Below are 23,014 nucleotides of genomic sequence, written 5' to 3'. Positions count from 1 at the left end.
CATGATGAGTCTGATGTTGATATGATGGTGGAAAATCAAATTACCATTTATTACGCAAACACCAATCTTAATCTTAAACATTCCATTATACCAAAATTAGGGTTGTTTATTTATTTATTTATTATTATTATTTTTTTATGAATAATTCCCCACAGTCAATCTTAATCTGAACTGTCAAGATTTTTTATTACCAAGTTTTGCAAAAAAGAAAAAAAAAAAAAAAAACTGTTTGTGTGTTTGAATAATGTCCCAGATTTTGGACATTTAGATATCGGTTGTCATGAGTAGGAGACCAAAGGAGACAAGTAGCTAGACAACAAGAAGCAAGCGACAAAGGAAGTTGGGACAAGTTACTTCTACTTAGCACTTTGAGGAGATTTGTCTTTCCCTTCATAAAAGGATTGATTCACGGCATGTCAAGCTCTGGTAATGTTGTTCTCTTTATGTCGAATTAAACCACATGCTCCATCGCTTGTACAGACTTTTGTCAATTCATTATTGAATGAGTAGTCAGTATAATTTTGAATGTTTTGCTTATATACAAAGTAACAAATATTATAATTGAATTGTTCGATTACTTTTTAGTCATTCATTGAAAGAGATATACAACATAAATAATGAAAAGGAATTAGGATCTCAATGGAAATGTCGTCTGTTAACCAGTTTTTTGAAATTCTTTTTCTGATAATTGGTAGGAATTTTATATATTTATTTCCTTCTTAGCAAATAATTTTTTTTTTCCCACAAGGTATATATCGTAATGTCTTTCTATAGGATCACATGTCTTTTTATTAGCTTGCGTTTGTGGTGCACAATTTTATGGAATGTAGGTAGCTGTTATGATTGATTCGATATCGATTCATCTTTTTTTTTTTTTTTTTTCCCTTCAGGAGTTTCATAATTGGACATTGAACCATACCATAGGTAAATTATCATTATTTTTTAAATCATATTATTTTCGGTGTATAGGATATATCAGTCATTTTATTATCTAGACCTTGGTCGTTTGTTTCTTAACCAAGGATCTAATTATTAAAAAACAGTGGTTATAGACTATCGCTAAGTACATAAAAAAAGTCCCTTAACTTTTATGCTCAGCCATACTAACACGGGAAACCTATCTTAGCAAAATCGAGGTTATGTTAATGTCAACGAAGTTCTATGGTGTTCTGCCCTACGTGTAGAAGAGGGTTTGATATGTCTGCAAATAAAAGTTACTCTTGTTTTTTGTCAGTAATTTATGCGTATGCATCAGAGTGTTATTTGTAAAAATAAAGAGAAACTTCAATAAGAGAAGTCGGACTTTTTTTGGCTTATTTTCTCTCACAGACTCTCCTACATTCGGCCTTAGTCGATAGAGTTTATATTTGAATCTAATGATGACATCATAGAAATTAGAAACTATATTAACTTTTTAATAACTTGCCCTACATGTCCGACCATGTAACTCAGCTACTAAAGTTTCTCTAGCAAAAATGACTCCTTGGATGCTGTACGAGTTCAAAGATAAATAAGAATCGGAGAACAAACCAAATCCAACCTTAAGGTCAACTCAAATCTATCAGAGCCATGCATAGATCTTCATTGGCTAGACCTAACAAACATAACAAGTTAAAGAAGTTCATTGGGTAGTGGGACCAATTCGATGGACCCTAACAAGTTAAACGACACCTTCGTTTTGGTTGTTAAAATTTGGTTGGGTTTGGAAGTGTCAAGTTTGAATACAAGTATACGAACTCCAGTTTGTCAGTTCCTCAGGAAACTCTCGTACAAAACAAAAGGGTAGTTTCGGAAGTATAAGAAAAGCTTTTATAGGAACAGAACACTACAATCTCCCACAGAAAATAGTCTCTGTTCACACTGTGCTGTGTGGAGTGGTGGAAAATATGGATCCAGATGCCTTCTCTGCGAACTTGTTCAAGTGGGACTTACGTGGGATGGTTGTGCCGACGAACCGGGTTCAGCTCGAAGCAGCCGTGCCGACAGCAGCGGCAGCTGCTGCGGGGGCGGTTGGTTATACTTTGCGGGCGCCAAGAGAGCTTGGACTGGGAGGGCTTGAAGACTTGTTCCAGGCTTATGGGGTCAGATACTACACGGCGGCGAAGATAGCGGAGCTTGGATTTACTGTGAACACCCTCTTGGACATGAAGGATGATGAGCTTGATGACATGATGAGCAGCCTCTCTCAGATATTCCGCTGGGAGTTGATTGTTGGGGAGAGGTATGGTATCAAAGCTGCCGTCAGAGCCGAGCGCTGCCGCCTTGAGGAGGAGGACTCTCGGCGGCGCAACCCTGTCTCTGGTGATACCACCACCAATGCCCTAGATGCTCTCTCCCAAGAAGGTACCATACGCTATATACATGAATATTATTTACCATTGTGTCTTAGATTAACCGTACTATATAGGCATATAGGTAGGGTTTGATTACACACTTTGAAATAACATTATTTTACATGCAAATTAATAGTGTGACAATATAACATGTTCAAATAGATGATAAAAAAAAATTAGGATTTAGTGAATCAAAGAAGAAAAATAGGTCTTTTGGCCTTTGGTGTAATAAGAAATAACAAATCAAAAATGTTTATTATTTTGTAACATAGTATGCCAGATCATATTATGTTCGAGATTGCGTGATAAAACTAAAAGCATATGTTTTATATGATTGTAACATAATATGTCAATTATCATAGTCTTTGATACTAGAACATAACGTAGTTGTTATATTAGATTGGGATATATGATACGCGGTGCATGGGATGTGTAGGACTGTCGGAGGAGCCAGTGCAACAAGGGAAGGAGACGGTGGGGAGCGGAGTAGGGATGGCGTGGGAGGTTGTGACGGCGGGGGAGAGGCGGAAGAAGCAGCGGAGGATGAAGAAGGGGCAATATAGGAACTGTAGTGCTGGAGGGGGTCATAATAATGATCATAACGAGGGTGTAGACGACAAGGACGACATGAATGGGCAGGGGAACGGTGGAGGAGGGGGGTTGCTAGGCGAGAGACAAAGGGAGCACCCGTTCATCGTGACGGAGCCTGGGGAGGTGGCACGTGCCAAAAAGAACGGTCTTGATTACCTCTTCCATCTCTACGAGCAGTGCCGTGATTTCTTGATCCAGGTCCAGAACATTGCCAAGGAGCGCGGTGAAAAATGTCCAACCAAGGTACGGAGTTTGCCCATGATTTCATACGCGGATTTTTACTGTGGTAAATACAGTAAACTCATCTTGAGTGGTTCTCTGTACACCCACGTTTGATTTCTGGACGTTCATCAATAAAGAAAAAGACCATTATACTCATATATAAAATTACCACAAAGACTTGGTGGTTGTCTAAGAAAAACAATTATGGGGTTTTTTTCACTGTATTCACCTCATTGATGCACCTTGTTGTTATGGTATGCACTAGAAACTTAGGTAGTTGAACCCTAAGTGTTATCTACACACTCATTTTTACCTCTCATACATCATTCTCAATTCATGGCCGTCATATCGAATGAATTGAAAAAGATCAATTGACCAAAATTAATAAGAATGTGTCAGAGATAAAAAGATGTGTGTGAAAAACACTACTAAAAACACTTCTTTCCGGTTATGAACAACACATTTTCAATCAATTTAGATTTGGCAAAGTTTCACTTTCGTTTATGTATTTTCAATTACGTCGAATTTAATACATGCGGTCTGAAAATTTTGTCAATTTAAGAATATCTGTCAACTTCCGTGAATTTCTTGTATGAAATCTGTTAAATTTATCCTCGTATAAGAAATTTACATTGTTGATGAATATTCTTTGAATTGGAACTACTTTCTTACATCATGAGTCAAATTTGATGCAATCGAAAATACATGAATGAAAGTAGGTAAGTTTGTAGTCCAAAAGTAATTTGATTCAACTATTTAGTTCGACTAATTTAATTTCACACTTTTTTACTACAAACGCAGGTGACAAACCAGGTGTTTAGATACGCCAAAAAGTCAGGCGCAAGCTACATCAACAAGCCGAAGATGCGGCACTATGTGCACTGCTACGCCCTGCATTGCCTGGACGTGGAGGCGTCGAATGTGCTGAGGAGAGCGTTCAAGGAGAGGGGCGAAAATGTTGGGGCATGGCGGCAGTCGTGTTACAAGCCTCTTGTGGTCATTGCAGCAGGCCAAGGCTGGGACATCGATGCCATTTTCAATTCTCATCCCCCTCTCTCCATCTGGTACGTTCCCACGAAGCTCCGTCAGCTTTGTCACGCTGAGCGCCACAATGCCACCGCCTCTAGCTCTGCCTCCGGTGGCGGGGGCGAGCACCTGCCCTATTGATCAAAGTTTGTGTTCCGCTGTATAACTTACAAAACGCTTCTGCAGAGGGCGAGAGATTTTGGGCAAACCAAGGAGGGACTTATATATGTACTATTAAGGCTAGGGCAGACTGAATGAAGATGTTAGGATCTAACTATGATTTACTAATTAAAAAGCTTGCTATTTTAACTATTGTCAATTTACTAATATTATAACACGTGAATTATCACACTAAAATTTCTTATAATCACGAATCAAATAAAATAATGACTACAAACACGTTAATTAGTAACTGACGTAAAACGTCACACTAAAAATTTCTATAACCACCAATTAAAAATAAAATAATGACTATGAATCACTTATTTTTTCTCTAGTTGAGAGATAAAAAAACGTGGACGGCAGGATTCGAACCTGCGCGGGCAGAGCCCACATGATTTCTAGTCATGCCCGATAACCACTCCGGCACGTCCACCTTCTTTGAAAGCGAAGGACCATTAATTGTTATATTAAATTGATTGGAAAAATGATTTTGGGAATGAGAAAGAAACATTTACACATGTATAAAGATCATACTAGAGACCTATAATACAACACTACTTTATAATTACCAAAATCGGCCGTGAACCGTTGATTGACTTTAGAATTAATAAACCGATCATCAAATCGTATGCATGAATCTTGGGAGACTCTACCCTGTCATCGGCAACGTTCACTTAGTAGAGCCAGTATTAGGATAGGCTAACTCTTCAAGGCTGAGGTTGGACTGCAAAATCCATTCAAGTTTTAGCTGATCTATCGTTGGATTCAATTAATGAAGCCCATGAAATAGTACCTGGCGTTGTGCGGTCCAATTGTAACAGAGGACATTGTTTAATAAAAATAAAAATAAAATAAAATAAAATAAAAATTAATAAAAAGAGCTTGAAAACTTTGAGTTTTAATGATAAGAATAAAATAAAGGATAAAGTGAATAGTACCAGGATTAACTTTTTAGTGTAAAAATGTAGTTTTTCGTTAAAATAAACAGTATCGTGAGTTTTTCGTTAAAACTCCCAATTAAAAATGACACTAAATGTGGGAACCAAAACCGAAACTCGTTGCTTAAATTCAAAAGCGTGTTAAAGCAATTCATTTTAGAGTGGCGAGGAGATTCGTGCCAAACCATGGTTAGCAACCGGAGATCATTTGAGATGGCGGCGCCTCAGCTGCGGTCGAAATTCAGAAGAGTTGACAGCGATTATTAACAGATGAAGATGGCGTTCCACCAAAGTTTATTAGAACTGACATGTATTCAATTAGTTCCGCTCAAGTCCATAAGCAACATTAATCATTAGCGATAATTGCGCACTTGTTAGTTTTTGGGAGGCAACGACATGTATAGTTTACACAAATATATTCTATTAGTTCAACCAGTGTTCTTAAGCAACACCAATCATTGAAATAACAGTAAGCTGATCGTTGTTTGTTAAATGAAAGAACTGGGATCGATCAATATCATCCTTAGTTGTCTCCGCTAGCTATTAAAAATAGTCCCCAGCTTTATTAAATATACAACACATTTGACTTACTTACGTTACTAAAGTATCTAACAAACGTCACTGTTATGCATGTGACGTATTCTCAAATCATAAATCTTTGTTACCAAAATTTATTTGATCTGAATACATGTTAGTTCTGATAAATTATTCAGAAGAGTCACCTGTGATCAAGTACATATGAACATTGGTCTGATTTTAAGCTTTAAATTTGGTTTTAGACTAAGCTTTTAGATTCAAGTTAGATTCTTCCTTCAACTGTTTGACTGGAGAATCTGACTGGTCAATTAAATCCAAATTTCATGTGCATATCATAAAATCATATCACATCATTGATCGTGTTGATCTTGGTGCCACAAGGTGATGAGCTCAGGAGAAATTGCCACTTCGTGAAGACCAAATGAGTTCATCTTGTGTAAGGCAAAGTTGCACAAAGGTAAAGTTGCTCAATAGATAGGGTTCTAAGAATTGAGCTTGTGTGATCTTTGTATGAACCTTTGTTTACACTAGTGGAGAGTCCCCGATTTTCTAACTCATAGGTGAGTTTTTCTAGCCAAAAATATCTTATGTTCAAGTTATTGTTATTGTGTCACACATCTCACATACACATACATGATACATATATCTATTGAACATTTAAATAGTATGCCCACTTGACACATTAATAACTTGCAACAAACTGCAGCCTTGTTGTCTCGCTGACTAGGATAGTTTGTGGGATTAGAAATTGGTAATTGAATCTTCGATTTATTGACTAACAAATCTATCTTAGTTGACTAGCGGGCTTGACTAGTCAATTTAGCGGATTATAATTTAATATACAAGATATTTTACCTAGAACCAATTTCAACCTCTCACTTACAAATGAAGATGAATACCACTAGACCGTAGTACTAGGTGGCACTAAGAAGTGGGGGTTAGTTAACACACAATTAGTTAGGCATAATAATTTTGTATAAAACTTGTTGTCCATGTGAGTCGAACTGAAGACTTCCCAATTACAACTAAATTCAAAACACTACTAATGATGTACCACGTTGCAAAGAAAAAAAAAATAAAAAGAGTTTACAAAGAAAAAGTGTAGTGAAAAAACAAGTTAGAAATCAACGAGAATAAAAACATAAAAAGAAGGGTTTTTATCACAAATGGTCCTTAAAATTGACCATCAACATCAAGATGGTCATTGAAATTGAAAATCAATCAATGTAGTCCTTGAAAATAGGTGTCGCAAATCAATGTGGTCATTCCATCACAATTCTGTTAAAAATTCCGTTAAGTGCTGATGTAGTACATAAGTGGGTCGCATAAGTCCATTTTTCTCACAAATTGTCATTGAAATTGACCTGCGACATTAAAATGGTCTCTGAATTTGACCTATGACATCAAAATAATCTTTGAAATTGAAAATCGATCAATGTAGTTTTGCAAGTAAGTGTTCCAAATCAATGTAGCTTTTTCACCACAATTCTGTCAAAATTTTTGTTATGTGCTAATGTGACACATAAATGGATTACACAAGTCTAATTAAATTTAAAAAATTACAAATGGATCACCTGAACAATTCTGTCAAAATTTTTGTTATGTGCTAATGTGACACATAAATGGATTACACAAGTCTAATTAAATTAAAAAAATTACAAATGGATCACCCGAAAACTTTCATTCAATTTTTCATCCATCCAATTTTTATTCCTTTTTGCCTTCATATAGTTGTCATGTGTTATTTCTATGAATCACCCAAAAACTTTCCTCCAATTTCTGTTTCCTTTTTGCCCTCATATGTAGTCCACACTCCTCTGCCTTTTTTGTTGTCTATTCTCTAACAAAAAAAATCTCAATATAGTGGCGAAGCTACGTAAGGGCGAGGAGTGGCAGCCACCACTCCCTTCACCGGAAAACACGCCTAGGAGCGTTGGTTCAGCCCCTCGCTCTCGTCGGAATTTATGGCACCTGTAAAAATTGATTTTGGCCAGTTCACTGTCTTGGTCGAATTTGTAGAGGAAAGGTGATAGTTTGGTTGGATTTGCAGAGAGTGTGGCTTCAGGATCTTGCTTGTCACCACAAACATCACCAAGTTGAGATCCAATGGTGAGAGGGATTGTCCGAATTGATGATGACATGTCTCAATCATTGTCGTCGTCCATAACGGAGGACGATGATCGCAGTCTCTGTAGAAAAAAAGGGACTGGTGGGTCGCAGAAAATAGGGATTGGGTCATCGGGAAGAGAGGGGTTGCGGGCACATCGCCGGAAATGAGAGGGGATTCAGTGTTCGATGAAGGAGAAGAAGAATGTTTGATTTGCAGAATACCGGATGTTTGGTTGTGTGGTTAGGGACTTGAAAATGGACATGTGTCTTCATTTTATTAGTCTTTTAGGAGGTCAGTAAATGTTAGGCACTGAACAATCAGTACCAAGTATTATACTTTTTTGTGGTTTATTAACCCATTTATCTCTTCTTTTTTTTTCTTATATGTATTTTTTTTTATATTTTAAGACTCCTATCATATTTACCGTATTTATCTTAAACTCTCACGTTAGTTATAAATATTGTATTACTTTTTAAAAACATTGTAAATATTGTTTAATGCTTATTTTATGATAATTTAAAACCATATAGGCTCCTGCCAAAGATCTCACTTAGGTTCCAGTCTGCCGCTTGACTAGCACCTAACATTTTTTAGGATCTAATCCTAGCCAATTTAAGCTTCTTACATTGGCTTGCAAATTATTACTTACAACTGCTTTGGTGGAAAGACTATTTTTTGCTATGAATATTGACTCAAAACTTTGTACTCTCCAAAGTGAAAGCAACTGTTTCGATTGAATCTTGCACTCTTTTGAATTTTGTCCCTCCCTCGGCAAATCATGGCTTCGCCACTGTCTCAATACACCTATCTTTACACATCTCAACACCCTTCACCGAATTGAACCTGGATTGAGTTCACCTTTGGTGACGACTTGGCTAATTGATGAGCTAATTGACGACTTCTAGGGCATCACCGTTAACATTTACACGATCAACATCCTCACAATCTTAATCTTTGAGAGCTTGTTTCGCGTTTCTCTGGTGGTCTAGTGACTCAAAGAACGACAAGGCCTGCCTTGAGATAATGAGATTATAACCGAAGAGCATCTGTTGTTGGTTAAAAACTATTTCTAAACCCCTTCTTAGGCTTTGGTTAAGCCTTGTGCCTTTGAGAATTTATGGAAGGGATTTCTCTTCGGAGTAGGTCCTACTATAAGAAGAAAAAAAAATTCTTGTGCAAAAAGGTATTTAGACAACTTTTTAATTAATTACTAAACCCACATCAGTACATAACAAGTTTTTTTTACAGAATTGTAGTAGAAGGACCATATTGATTTGCAACACCTATTTTTTGGACTACATTCGTCGATTTTTAATTTTAGGGACCATCTTGATGGTGCGTGTCAATTTCAAGGACCATCTTGATGGTGTGAGTCAATTTCAGGGACCATTTGAGATAAAGGAACTATAGTTCTTGTGGGGCCCATTTATGTGCCATATTAGCACTTAACGAATTTTTAACATAATTGTGATGGGAGAACTATATTGATTTGCAACATTTATTTTCAGGGACTACATTGATTGATTTTCAATTTCAGGGACTATTTGTGATAAAAACCCTAAAAAGAAAGGCACATGGATTTCAAACAAAAAATGAAGACATATGTCATATGTCCATGCATTAAGAAACAAAATTAAATTAAATGGTGAGGTAAGAGCCATGCGTGACATCGGATGCAATGGCGGAGCCATCTTAAGATCACAGTAGGTTGAGGCCTACCCTGATTATTTTTTCTTGCAATCTCTACTATCTGTCTACCATTGATCAATTTTATAATATCACTAGTAACTTGAATTTGTTTTCAATCCAACAAATACAAAGCCTATAATTTTCACTTAACAATTTGATAAGAATATTAGTTGATCATATTCTCTGTTTTTTGCCTATATGCAATTTTTTCCTTTGCTTGCAAACTATTATTTTTGTTAGTTTCTTATTTCCCTCTATATCATCTATGAAATTAAGAAGAGAAAAAGTTTTTCTGGGAATAAAACCTTTCAAAATTCTCTTATGCCTTAATGTTTTTACAAATGAACGTATGATCACTCACATTTGAATTTAATAAGAATGTGCAATAAATAGATATGATTTTAATGTTTTATTCTGCATCCTTAATATGAAATTCATGAGTAGTTGACCATGTATCCTTGGTCACAAGGAGACCAAAAGAACGAGGCTATGTTTCTATATGTATTATATGCCAATTTCAATTTAAAGTGTGCCCCTCCTAACATGAATTTTGGGCTCCGCCACTGATCGGATGTATAAAAAGAAATACCACCTAAATGTGAAAATAAATTATTCTTGTGTCTATTGCCACGCGTACCTCAATTTGCAATTTTACAATAGAAAAAGGAATTGCATCATGAGAAACTATATTTTTTTCAACATTACAAAAAATTTACACTAAAAAGTGAGAGTTTGTAGCACACAATGAATCATCTATAATAATTTTGTATAAAACTTGTCGTTCATGTAAGTTAAACCAAAGATGTCGAAATTACAACTAAACAGAAACACCACTAACACAGTACAAAGTTGCAAAGAAAAATTACAAAGAGTTTGCACATAAAATTTTCAAACAGAAAAATGAAGACACATGGCATTGGCCCATGCACTAAGAAACAAATTAAATTAAATGGTGGGGTGAGAGCCAGGCGTGACATGAGATGTTTAAAAAGAAAACACCAATCCAATTTAAAAATGGAATTTTAACGAAAAATTCACGGTATTATTCATTTTAACGAAAAATCATATTTTTACATTAAAAAATCAATCATGATACTATTCATTTTACCCTTTATTTTGTCCTTATCGTTAAAACTCAAGATTTTCAAACATTTTTCATTAATTTTTTTATTTAAAAATAAATCATTCTTGCGTTTATTGTCATGGATCCTTCGTGTTTGCATTTATTTGCAACAGAAAAATAGAAACAAGTGTCGTTTGACTTTGACTATGCATTAGGAAACAAATTAGATTAGCTAGTGTAGTGGGAGCCGTGCATGACAAAATATATCCGTTATGAATGCGAAAGTATTTTCTAGATAAGCATTCCAATGAACCCGAATAAGAAAAAACTAAATTTCATTTTTTAATACCACAAAATATTTTCCAACGATATAAACTAAAAAATAAGGTGTTGCGTAAGATACACAATGTGCTTGCTATAATAGTTTGGTATAGAACTTGTAATTCACGTACTTATAAAACTTACGAGATGAGAGAAATAATAAAACTAAACATCAATACTAAGTTGGAAAAAAAAGTTTTAGGAATTAAAATTTGGTCAAAAGATAAATCAGAAATGAAAATAAAAAGAATAAAAGAAATAAGCTTTTTTACCGAGACTCACATCTTTAGAGTACAATGTCTATCTGTTAATCTTATTGTTTTACGATGCAGTTTTTATTTTTGATAGTCAAGTTTTAATTTTGGATAGCTTTTTACACTATCATTTGTATTCTATATTGGTATTTGAATAAAACATCTTTTTTAAAAATAAAAAAATAAAAAAATAAAATCAAAGTTTCTCTGTTTTCTATCAAGTAAAAATGGTAAAATATCTTTTTGGTAATTGAAAATTGGTAAAATATATATTTTTTGGTAATTTGAAAAGGGTAAAATATCGGTCATATACCAGCTGAACACCATTAATTGCTTTCATATATCCATGGATTTTGATATCTTAAAGTGCCACTTTTTGGATATAAAAATCTAGACCTTTTTGGTACGGCATTAAGTTCTCCAAAATAAAATTAAAAAGAAAAAAAAAAGTAATTTACTGGCAGACAATGAAAAATAATATTCACATTTGATTTCCAAGAATGCCCATGTGTAGACCTCCTAACTACTGTGCCATTTCAAAACTAATTCCCTTTCTTTTACTTTAAAGATTTAAATTTTAAAGGAGAAATTAGGTTTTCATCCTTTGTTTTTTTCAACTCTATTGATTGAAACCTTATTCCTTTTCAAAATTTAATCAAGGTCCCTTAGGTTTAATAAACATCATTAATTATTTCAATAATAAAATATTTTACATATCAAGATAATTAAATTTTACTTCTAAATTATTCATTTAGTGTTAGAACGTAACATTTGATATATTTATATTTATGGCTAAATTTTGTATCATATAATTTTATTTTTAGTTTGTACCCATTTTAATTTGCTACCTTTTTTTTTTTTTTTTAAATTGTGCCAATTTTGTATTCAATTTTAGTTTGTACCCATATATTAATTTCTTTTTTGTGTCCATATTTTTCAAACTTTTATTTGTACTCATATTTTTTTGACCTTTTATTTGTACCCATAATTTATTAATAGTGTACTCATTTGTCTTTAAAAAGGTACTACTTTGTTATATGTAAAATGTACCCATTTTTTTATATATGAAATGTACCCATTATATAAAACGTATCACCTTTTTTTTTTTTTTTTTTTTTTTTTTTTGTATAAAATGTATCAACTTTTTGTATGTAAAATGCATCGTATAAAAATTACCAATTTGTATGTAAAATGTCATTAATATAAGTAATGACAAATCATGGATTTTATTTAAAGTATAATTTCTTTTAATATTTTCAACAAATTATGAATTTATTTATAATCTCATTAATATAAATAACTACAAATATCAAATTTTAATTTAAAATTATAATAACATACATAGAAATGCATTATTGCATTAATTTCAAGGACTTCAATCAAAAAATTGAGAACCAACAAGATTCAATCAAAGAACGTTGATAAATAGGGATTGCATCCAAAGTCACCCAATTTTGAATCTGATCATGTAAAGGTATTGTATTGTGTATTGCAAAACTCATCGTGTGTTTTTTCATACTTTATTATTTTTTAACTGAAAAGACCATGATTTGTCTCCACGTAATATGAACTTAGATAGCAAATATATGTTTCGGATTGGAAGATAACGTCATATACTATAAAAAAAAAAAAAAAAAAGCATTCAGTTAATTCAGCAAGAGTTCGTAAACAACCACTAATCATTAACGATAACTACAACTTGTCGTTCTTTGGGAGATGATGATATATGCCATAACAAACAAGTGTTCAGTTTCGACAAGTGTTTGTAAGCAATCACTAATCATTAACCATATTTACAATTTTATCGTGTTTTGGGAGATAATCACATATATGATAAAAACATGTAATTCAATTAGTTCGACTATAGTTCGCTGGCAGCCACTAATAACTGGCAACAACTGCTAACTTGTCAGTTTTTGGGAGATAATGACATATACCTTAACATAAGGGTGTTTTGTTCATTCGATTAGCGTTCGCAAGCAACCCTAATAATTGGCAATAACTGCAAACTTGTCACTGCAAACTTGTTGTTTTTGGAAGATAATGATATATGTCGTAATGGATAGATATTCCGTTAGTTCGACCAAAGTTCATAAACAACCCTAATCATTGGTCCAATAACTGCCAACTGTCGTTTTTTTTTTGGGAGATAACGACATATACCATAGTAGACTTGTATTCAATTAGTTTGACTAGAGTTCGTTGGCTGTCGCAAATAATTGGCAATAATTGCTACTTGTCGGATTTTGGGAGATAATGACATATCGTAACACAATGGTGTTTAGTTAATTTGATTAGCGTTCATAAGCAACTGTAATCGTTAGCCATAATTGCAAACTTGTCGTATTTGGAAGATAATGATATATACTGTAATGGAAAAGTATTAGGTTAGTTCGACCAAAGTTTGTAAACAACCCTAATCATTGGTAATAACTGCCAACTTTCCGTTTTTCAGGAGATAACTACATATCATAGTAGACATGTATTCAATTAGTTCGACTAGAGTTCGTTGGCAGCAGCAAATAATTGGCAATAACTGCTAACTTGTCAGATTTTGGGAGATAATGACATATATCGTAACACAATGGTGTTTAGTTAATTCGATTAGCGTTCGTAAGCAACTCTAACATTAACAATAACTGCAAACTTGTCATATTTTGAAGATAATGATGTATCTTGTAATGGAAAAGTATTATGTTAGTTCGACCAAAGTTCGTAAACAACCATAATCATTGGAAATAACTGCCAACTTGTCGTTTTTCAAGAGATAACGACATACCATAGCAGACACGTATTCAATTAGTTCAGCTAGAGTTCGTAAGAAACTCTAATCATTGGCAATAACTGCATATTTGTCGTGTTTTGTTAAATGAAAGAATTCGGAATCTACGAATATCATCCTTAATGGCTTTCGTTACCTACTAAAAACAATGCTTATTTTTTATTGAACTAATAATATATCATGTTTGACCTACTTACGATACTAGAATATCTAACGCACGTCACCATCACGTGACATATTCTCAATCATATACCTTCGTTGTTCATTAAAGTTGTCAATTATTTTCATCGCCAAAAGTAAATAAATGTCATTACTCTCGTGTGCTGATTTGATTTAGTATGTATTTTGCTCCTACAACACATCAATAGCAATATTTGTAGTGCATCGACTCACTTAATATTACTAAACAAAAATCCTTCAGCTTATACATGTGGTCCAGTATTTTAGTGAATAAGGAGATAGGGTTTCAACACTAAAGTGATTTAAAAAAAAAAAAAAAAGTTAAAGGACCTAAAGAGCAAGGTTTCTCTCTTGTCCAAGTAGATAAAAAAAGTCTCTCTCTAATTTTTGTTAAATAAAATCCAAAAGGTATCATCATGGGTAAACTTGTCATTCCAACACAAAAATATCATTATCCAAATCTAATTGTAATTCTTATCTTATTTTTGTAAAAAGTAATTTATCTTTTCTGCCATTTTATCATATGCAAACTGCCAGAAACGGAAAAAAAAGCCACGGCCAGGATCAGACAAACCAGGAGCACGTAACGTTCGGAAAACCACTCCAAACCGGGGGCGGCATTTGGCACCAACATCTCAAAACCAGTCAACCAAACCACTTTCCGTTTACTCTCCGTTACGTGGACCACTCAAATTCCGCCAATGCACTGGCTTCAGGTAGACTGCACATCACCGGATTTTGGCCAAAATTTCAGAACCTTTCCAAAAAATTTCAGTCACCCGCCGTAGCCCAAAAATCAAATACTGGTCGTCTCCGACTCCACTACTCACTCAACGCCTTTCACTCCACATTGTCCTTACTCTCCCTCTCTCCCCCAGTTATCGTACGCACCACCTCAATGGCGCAAGTTAGCCAGCTTCCCTGCGACGGAAACGGCGTCTGCATGCTCTGCAAGTCGACCCCGCCCGACGCCGAGAAGCTCACCTGCAAGACATGCGTGACCCCCTGGCATGCCGCCTGCCTCTCGGCCAAGCCCGAGTCCCTGGCCGCCGCTCTTCAGTGGGAGTGCCCCGACTGCACCTCGATCGCCGGCGACGCTCCTGCATCCGTCCCCGCCGTGAATGCCTGCGTGGACGGCGGTTTGGTGGCGGCGATCCGGGCGATCGAGAACGACGCGACGCTGACGGAGCAGGAGAAGGCGTGGAGGAGGCAGTAGCTGATGAGCGGGATGGCGACTGTGGAGGTGGAGAAGAAGGGAGCGATGAAGGACATCTTGGATGTGCTCAATGGGATTTTCGACTGTGTCTTCTGTTTACAGTTACCGGAGAGGCCTGTTACGGTACGTCTTCTTCCTTTTTTTGATTAATTTATTTCGAATTTTTAATTTTTTTTGTGTGAATTATTTCATTTTTTAGTGATTTTTTTTGTTTAATTTTTAGATGTTTGTGTGTTTGGATGGTGATAGTGCAAGTTTGGTTCTTCTGTGCTGTATTTTTTGGGAACACGTCGTTTTATGTTAATTTTTTTAAATTCGTTGTCGTTTTGCCTCTTATTTTTCCCTGTTTGTTGAATGCATTTCTTGTTTTTCTTGCATGGCAATTCTGTTTTCAAAGTTCATTAATTTTTAATTTTTCTGGGTATTTGAGTAGTTCTAATGGGTATTAATTTAATTTTATATAATTATATTTTTGCTTCTGATTACTTTTTTTTTTTTCTCAAACAAAGTTGGATTTTTTGCTTAAAAAAATAAAACTTTAATTCTAATCATATAAGCTCGCCAACTCCTTCAACAGATTTAGTTGAGTTCTTTAAATAAACCCAGATATAGAAATGATTAGTGGATTTTCACACAATGTTCTTCGATATTTTTCAGCTTTTGAATTTCCCGTTTTAAAATTTCTTTATGGTTTAACCCAAAAAATAAATAAAATTAAAATTAATGGTTGGTTCCGTAACGCACCATTTGTGTTGTAATTTCTTTGCTTTTTTGTTCACTCTGACCCTGAAATTCGGGTCTTGTGGTCCCATCATCTTCAGTTGATGAGACCACATTATCCGTCATTACAAGGTTTTTTATTATCTACATTATTTAGTTTAGGATTATCTTGAATTAATTTATCATTCGTGTTTAATCTTTCGATTCGATGCATTGATAGTTTTAGTAGATTGCTGTACTGATATAGGTAGATTATGTTAATAATGGCATGTTGTGTGCTCTTAAATCCAGACACCATGTGGGCACGATTCGTGTCTGAAGTGCTTCCGGAAATGGGTTGGACGAGGGAAGCGTGTTTGTGGAACGTGCCGCGGTCGCATTCCTCTCAAGATGGCACGTAACCCCCGAATCAATTCTTCACTTGTATCGATCATACGTCTGGCTAAGTTGGCAAAGGCAAGTGGAACTGGGGGGCCTGCTCGGGTTTATCATTCTGTACAAAATCAAGATAGGCCGGACAAGGCGTTTACCACAGAACGTGCCCAGAGGACTGGAAATGCTAATGCTTCAAGTGGCAGGATATTTGTCACGATTCCGGGAGATCACTTTGGACACATTCCTGCTGAAAATGATCCAGATAGAAATCAAGGTGTTCTGGTTGGTGAATGCTGGAAAGATAGGCTTGAATGTAGGCAATGGGGTGCACATTTTCCCCATGTTGCCGGTATAGCTGGGCAGTCTAATCATGGTGCACAGTCAGTTGTGCTTTCGGGAGGCTACTTTGACGATGAGGATCATGGAGAGTGGTTCATATACACTGGGAGGTTTGTCATTGGATCAACCACTTAAACGGCACAATCTAGCTATTCCGTTTCTCTCGGATACCTTTTTTTTTTTTTTTTTTTTTTTTAGTTTATTTATGTTTGATGCCTTGTTTACATGGATATGCATTGCAGTGGTGGAAGGGATTTGAGTGGTAACAGGCGAACAAACAAGAAACAGTCTTTGACCAGACTTTTGATAAATATAACAAGGCTCTCCGACTTAGTTGTCTGGAAGGTTATCCTGTGTGGGTGGTAAGGTAATTGCAATGTTCTAAATTCGCTCTCTGATATCCACAACTTATTGTTCTATTTTCTGTCTTTCGGACGTTTGCAGTTAGATACGCTGTGTTAAGACCTGCTAAAAGTTTGAATTTTGTTGCAATAATTTCCCTTGAGCATAATGTGTTCGACAATTCTATCATTTGTGGTGTTCTGCATACTGATTAATGTTTTGTATCTGTTGCCTTCCATTTGATAATTAGGTCTCACAAGGAGAAGCATTCCTCATATGCCCCTACTGAGGAAGTTGTTCGGTATGATGGATGCTACAGAATAGAAAAATGTTGGCGTAAGGCTGGAATCCAGGTAAATATGTGCTATCCCAGATGATGGAATTGCTTCATGGGTTTCTATATTTTCCTGAACAGATTTACTGAAACTGTTTTTGCTCACCTAGGGGTTTGGAGTCTGCCGGTACCTTTTTGTCAGATGTGACAATGAGCCTGCACCATGGACGAGGTTTGGTTTAGTTTCTTATGTTCACCCCTCTTCCATAGAATTTTTCACTAGATCCTTCCAACTGGAACTGCAGTGATGAACACGGTGATCGACCTAGACCTTTACCTGATATTCCTGAGGCTGAGATGAGGGCAGCAGGAGATATAACATTGAGGAAAGAAAGCCCAGCTTGGGACTTTGATGTAAGTTATTTTAATTAACTGGATTTTGAATATTTTGTTAGACTGCTTTCGGGGGACACAATGCCCCTGTATAGTGTGAAGTCACTAAATGTTTACAGTTAGTCATTGTGCTCTGATATTGTATGAGATTATCTAAACTATGATGTTCAATGTTATCAGGAAAACGATGGTCGGTGGACATTGATGAAGCCAGCACCCGCCTGTAAAAAGCCTATTCTAGCATTCTGTCCTAAGCTCTAAAGAGGACAAGGAAAGCGATGATGAAAAAACAAAAAATGACTGTTCGACAGAGGCTCTTGAAAGGTCTTTCTTTCTCTCTCTCCCCTCCCCCCATCCTCAGCCCTTCTACTACATGACTGCACTCACTAAACACAGTATTATGTTGTCTTCCTCTGGTCTCGCACGTGTAATCAAAATTCGAAACTAGTTAGACTGCCGTTATAGATTTGCTAAAGAGGTTTGGTGTGGGCGATAGGAACTACTTAGAAAACAGAATATTGCTCGGTTGGCTGATGGTTTTTCTACAGCCTTTAATTTAATTTAGACTCAGTCAGCTGGTTGTATCATTAAATTTGCTTAGACTGTAAGATCATTCATCTCATGCTAATGTATATTTATCTTGTTCTGCAGAATTCAGCTGCAAAATTTGCCGGGAGGTGATGACCGCACCAGTAACTACACCTTGTGTTCATCACTTTTGCAAGTCGTGCTTAGAAGGTGCTTTTGCTGGCAAGAGTTTTGTAACAGAAAGAAGCAGAGATGGACGGTCTCTCCGAGCCCGAAAGAATGTTATGAAATGCCTTACCTGTCCCGCGGATATTTCTGATTTTCTGAAGAATCCTCAGGTTTGTAGTTACTCGCGCATTTTTCTTTTTGTTTCATGGGAAGATCAGATCATTCTTCCTTACATTTTTTTTCCTGCCTGATTGATGAGAAGATGGAAGTGACAGTAAGACGTGCTTTTGATTAATTTTGAAATATAGACTGCTCGTAGGTAGAGTGTTCTTTTGATTTTCGTCTTTTATCTTATCAGAAACCAATGAAACATTACGTTATTGAAGTATTAACTCCTTGGCAAATTTTTTACTGTATCTTGTGGGATTAAACCTGGCAGGTGAATACAGAGATAAAGAATATGATCGAATCACTAAAAGCTCTGAATGAAGAGGAAGAGAAGGTGGATCCAACTGAGGTGTCAAGTGATGAAGACGATGAGGATCCAACCGAGGAGTCAAGCGAAGAAGATGATTCTGACAATGAAGCTACTGATCCTATGTCTGACGAAACAGGAGGGAATGGCAACGGGCAGACTTCAGGAACGAAGTCTCCCACAAGGAGTCCCAAACGTGTGAAGGTTGATGCTGGTAATTACTTATCAAAGACCGATGATGATGGGGAGGCAAAGGAAATTTTTGGCGCCCATATTGATGGTTCGAAGAGAGATCCTAAAGAGAGCAAATCTGATGCTCCTGTTGCAAAGCTTGGGAGGAAACCTGCCGGTCAGGGAGGTGCTGGAGCAAAGTCCAGGGGAAGAAAGAGAACCAAGGAGGAAGCATTGGGTAATGAAGAAGGAAATGGTTCACTAGCAAATCCTCTGCAGGTGCAATCTGATGAGGATCCAAAAGAGAGCAAGAAGCCGGCTGCAAAGTGTGGAAGGAAACCTGGCGGTCAGGGATGTGCTGGAGGGAAGACCCGAGGAAGAAAGAAGGCTCAGGAGAAAGAAGCATTGGGTGGAAAAGAAGGAAATGGCTCCCCGTCAAGCCCCCTGCAGGTCCAATCTGTTGAGGATCCAAATGGTAACAAAAAGCCAGCTGCAAAACGTGGGAGGAAGCCTGCTGGTCAGGGGGGTGCTGCAGCAAAGACCCGAGGAAGGAAGAAGGCTCAGGAAGGAGAAGCAATGGATGTTGATGATGGAAATGTTTCACCAACAAGCCCTCTGATTTGGAGTGATCGGTTGACTTGTGCTGCAAGAAATGTTGAACTTGGAAGGGTTATTTCGGTGCAGCAAACAAACTTTTAATTTGGGAGTGCTCAAGTGTTCATACACATGCTGGTTTACTTTTGTTCCTATTAAATGTGTAGATTGTTCTCAAGGAAAGAAAGGCAATTATGAAATAAAGTACATGTTTTTTTTCGGTAAGAGTACAAAAAATATTTTTTTTAATACAAAATAAAATAGTTAGCATAAAAGACAAAACTTTTGTTTTGTTTTCTTGTACAAAAATAAAGAAAAAAAAGGATTAAAATAGTATTTTAATAGAGAGATTGCACAAATACCATCTCGACTTTTGTTGGTGTGAGTATTTCCACTTGAACTTTTATTTATTATTTATTTACTATTAGACTTTGCATTATGTTGCAATGTATTGCCATCTTGAAATTTGAGTCTTAAGTTGTATTTGTTAAATTAACAAAATTTCTATCGGAATGTGGTACATTACAATGTAGTACAACCTTCAGGTGATAAAAAATAATAATGAAAAGTTTAGGTGGTAAATGCAACAACAACAACAACAATAATAACAACAACAAAGCTTTTTCTCATTAAGTGGGATCGGCTGTATGAATTTTAAAACGCAATTGCGCTCGGTTCTGTGCTACGTCTTCCGGTAGATTCTATTTTAACGCGTCTCAATGTTCCAACTGAAGCCCAACCGGAAGTTTAGGCCCAGTCCAGTTTTTTAAGCTCGGTAGTTGGCTTCTTTGCCAAGGCGTACGACCTGCCACCCCTTCTGTACCTGTAAAACCCCTCTCCGCCTCTAAAACCCTAACCCCTTTTCCTTGAATCGCATCCCAATCCCTGCGACCATCACGTTTTATCTGTAAGTCCTTTCTCTCTCTCCCTCCCTCCCTCCCTCCCTCCCTCTATATTTTATTATGTATGTCCATCGATCAATTGTTTCCTTTTTCTCCCTAATTTTTCTGATATATGTATATTTCATAAAAGTTGATGTACGATGCCTGAATTATTTTGCCGCAAAAGAACTGGGTGAAAATTTTGAACCAGAATTCTGACGCCGATGAACAATGTGGAAAGATGGTTTTGGGTTCATGGGTGTTTGGGTGTGTCGATTGGGTTTGTTGATGCACACTAGAGTCTATTACGAAACGGATTTATCTCGTAAAGAATTGGGATTTCGTCGTAAAGGGATGATATCATGTCCATTAATGCTACGATTGTTTAGTATTTCTGTATACATTATCTAATTGTCACGCGCTGAGCGGAACTTGGTATATACTGTGCTACTGCAGGTTTCTAAGATCCTGACAGGTTGCCCCGTTTCAATCTTTCTTGGTTTTGCTCGCTTCTTCTTCTTCGGTGATGGTATGTATTCTAGATATCTTTTTCTCTTCAGGCCAATCAGGCGCAACCGGATACATTCTTCACTCTAAATTGTATATAAGATTCTTTTGTTGACCCTTTATGAGACGGGTGCTAGTTTTGATTCGATTTTTCCTCCTGAACATGCTGTCTACTGAATATACATATAACACAACCAGCTGCCAAAAAATCTAATGATATATCTGTTAACGTTCCAAAGCTTCTGAATTATATAATATCTTAATGAACTATAGCCCAAAAGTCCGCACGATGGAAGAAGAGAGGTTTCAACCAGCATTTAGAGGGAACTGAAACCTGCAATGATGCCTAAAGCGAATGTTATGTATAAGCCGCACTTCCTACCTGTTATAATCTCAATGTTATCCCAGAAGACAACTGAGATCCTAAAATTTGACAAGATATTCACTTTCTTCCTGCACCAATAGTGCAATCCCTGTCATGTAGTTAAGTTTTATTTTGTTTGTACAGGCTGCAAAAATTCTTGCCAACGTGCTTGTGATGGGCTCAGCAATAGTGGGCAGGGCTGTGCTCCGTGCATACCGTCAGGCAATCTCAAGTATGCTCTCTTGCAATCCCAAATCTAGAGCTAAAACCTTTTGGATATATTATCGTTAACTCTAAAAAGGCACTAGTGTACTTCGTGTTCAGGGTTCTTGCATCTTTGTAAATCACAAGTGTACGTTCTATCTGTATTTGAAGATAAATTTCTTTATGTTATCACTGAATGCAGATGCCTCAAAGAACGGTGTTGCTAACGAAGCAGTAAACAATATTAGAAGAGCTAGCAAAATAATGGCTGAACCAGAGGCGAGGCAGGTTCTAGGTGTCACGGAGCATGCATCATGGGAGGAGATCTTGCAGGTTTGCTCTATTCATTTTCTCTGTTGTTTTCCCTGCATGTAAATGTCAGCGTCGAATCTTCTGAGAGGTGTTAATCATTTCATCATTGAAACAATTTCTTTTTGAAGAGGTATGACAACTTGTTTGAGCGGAATGCCAAAAACGGAAGCTTTTATCTTCAGTCAAAGGTCCATAGAGCTAAAGAAGTCTTAGAAGGTGCTTATGCAAAAAAGGCTCAGGGAACTCCGGATGCGTAACTTGTAGGCTCACAATATTTTTTCGCTCCGGTTACATTATTCTCAGCATTTAATGTTAGGGCTGCTGCAGTATTCTTTTGATCTCCACACGGTATGAAAAATTGGCGGTTACCAAATGTTCCTCTGCTTATTTCGGTCTTATTCTATGCCAAAATTGGCGGTTACTAAATGTTCCTCTGCTTATTTCGGTCTTATTCTATGTCATCCTACTGTATTCCTGTTGTATATGCTATTAAACCTCTGGTTAAACCGCCTAAATATAACGTTTCAATGTCATCAGAATCCTTTGTTTCATGATTTTTACGTGCCCCGATTGTTTTCGGTCGAGTATACGAAGTTTGCCAATTCCTAACTCTACCAATTATTACGTTATGAAAACTCCGCTGAAGCAATAACATTTTGTATGTGCCCAACTGTTTATGTGCAACAATTAGCCTAGCGGAAGAGAAAGGCAGAGTAAACAAGTTGATATTGTGGCCCAAAATCCGGTCTGGTCCGACACCAACTTGAAGTTGCACTGAATCTGACCCAGCTTAATACCAAGTCCGATACCAGCCCAGCCCATTAGTGACCCTACCCTTTTTTCTTTTTCTTTTTTTTGTTAAAATATGAGAATTATAAATATGTGTAATTAGCAGACTGAGTAAGAGTTGAAAAAAGGATTCTTCACTTCGTTTTTTTCATTC

At 36.4% G+C, this 23,014-nt stretch overlaps 2 protein-coding genes, 1 non-coding gene and 1 pseudogene across 4 annotated transcripts; 3 read left to right on the top strand and 1 right to left on the bottom strand.

Annotated features, from left to right (window-relative positions):
* The first annotated feature begins 1,883 nt into the window (after positions 1-1,883).
* LOC137711707 (floricaula/leafy homolog) lies at positions 1,884-4,415 on the top strand. The gene is made up of 3 exons (XM_068450968.2): positions 1,884-2,343; positions 2,770-3,167; positions 3,948-4,415. Exons 1-3 carry the CDS (start codon positions 1,887-1,889, stop codon positions 4,311-4,313), a joined length of 1,221 nt encoding a protein of 406 aa, XP_068307069.2. The 5' UTR covers positions 1,884-1,886; the 3' UTR covers positions 4,314-4,415.
* A 270-nt stretch (positions 4,416-4,685) lies between these two features.
* Positions 4,686-4,767, bottom strand: TRNAS-AGA (transfer RNA serine (anticodon AGA)). The gene has a single exon. It is a non-coding gene; the product is annotated as a tRNA-Ser (tRNA).
* A 10,306-nt stretch (positions 4,768-15,073) lies between these two features.
* Positions 15,074-20,022, top strand: LOC137711492 (E3 ubiquitin-protein ligase ORTHRUS 2-like; annotated as a pseudogene). The gene is made up of 9 exons (XR_015963510.1): positions 15,074-15,547; positions 16,436-16,968; positions 17,101-17,225; positions 17,451-17,553; positions 17,645-17,706; positions 17,780-17,888; positions 18,048-18,191; positions 18,519-18,733; positions 19,003-20,022. The product of XR_015963510.1 is annotated as an E3 ubiquitin-protein ligase ORTHRUS 2-like (transcript).
* Positions 20,023-20,568: 546 nt separating this feature from the next.
* LOC137711514 (mitochondrial import inner membrane translocase subunit PAM16 like 2) lies at positions 20,569-22,625 on the top strand. The gene is made up of 5 exons (XM_068450752.2): positions 20,569-20,710; positions 21,141-21,213; positions 21,700-21,787; positions 21,962-22,092; positions 22,200-22,625. Exons 2-5 carry the CDS (start codon positions 21,211-21,213, stop codon positions 22,326-22,328), a joined length of 351 nt encoding a protein of 116 aa, XP_068306853.1. The 5' UTR covers positions 20,569-20,710; positions 21,141-21,210; the 3' UTR covers positions 22,329-22,625.
* The last annotated feature ends 389 nt before the right edge of the window (positions 22,626-23,014 follow it).

Source organism: Pyrus communis, chromosome 6 (assembly GCF_041283825.1).
Source record: "Pyrus communis isolate YQ-2024b chromosome 6, ASM4128382v1, whole genome shotgun sequence".
Taxonomy (NCBI): domain Eukaryota; kingdom Viridiplantae; phylum Streptophyta; class Magnoliopsida; order Rosales; family Rosaceae; genus Pyrus; species Pyrus communis.
Note: the sequence above shows the minus strand (reverse complement) of the source record. Positions and strands in the feature narration are given on the sequence as shown.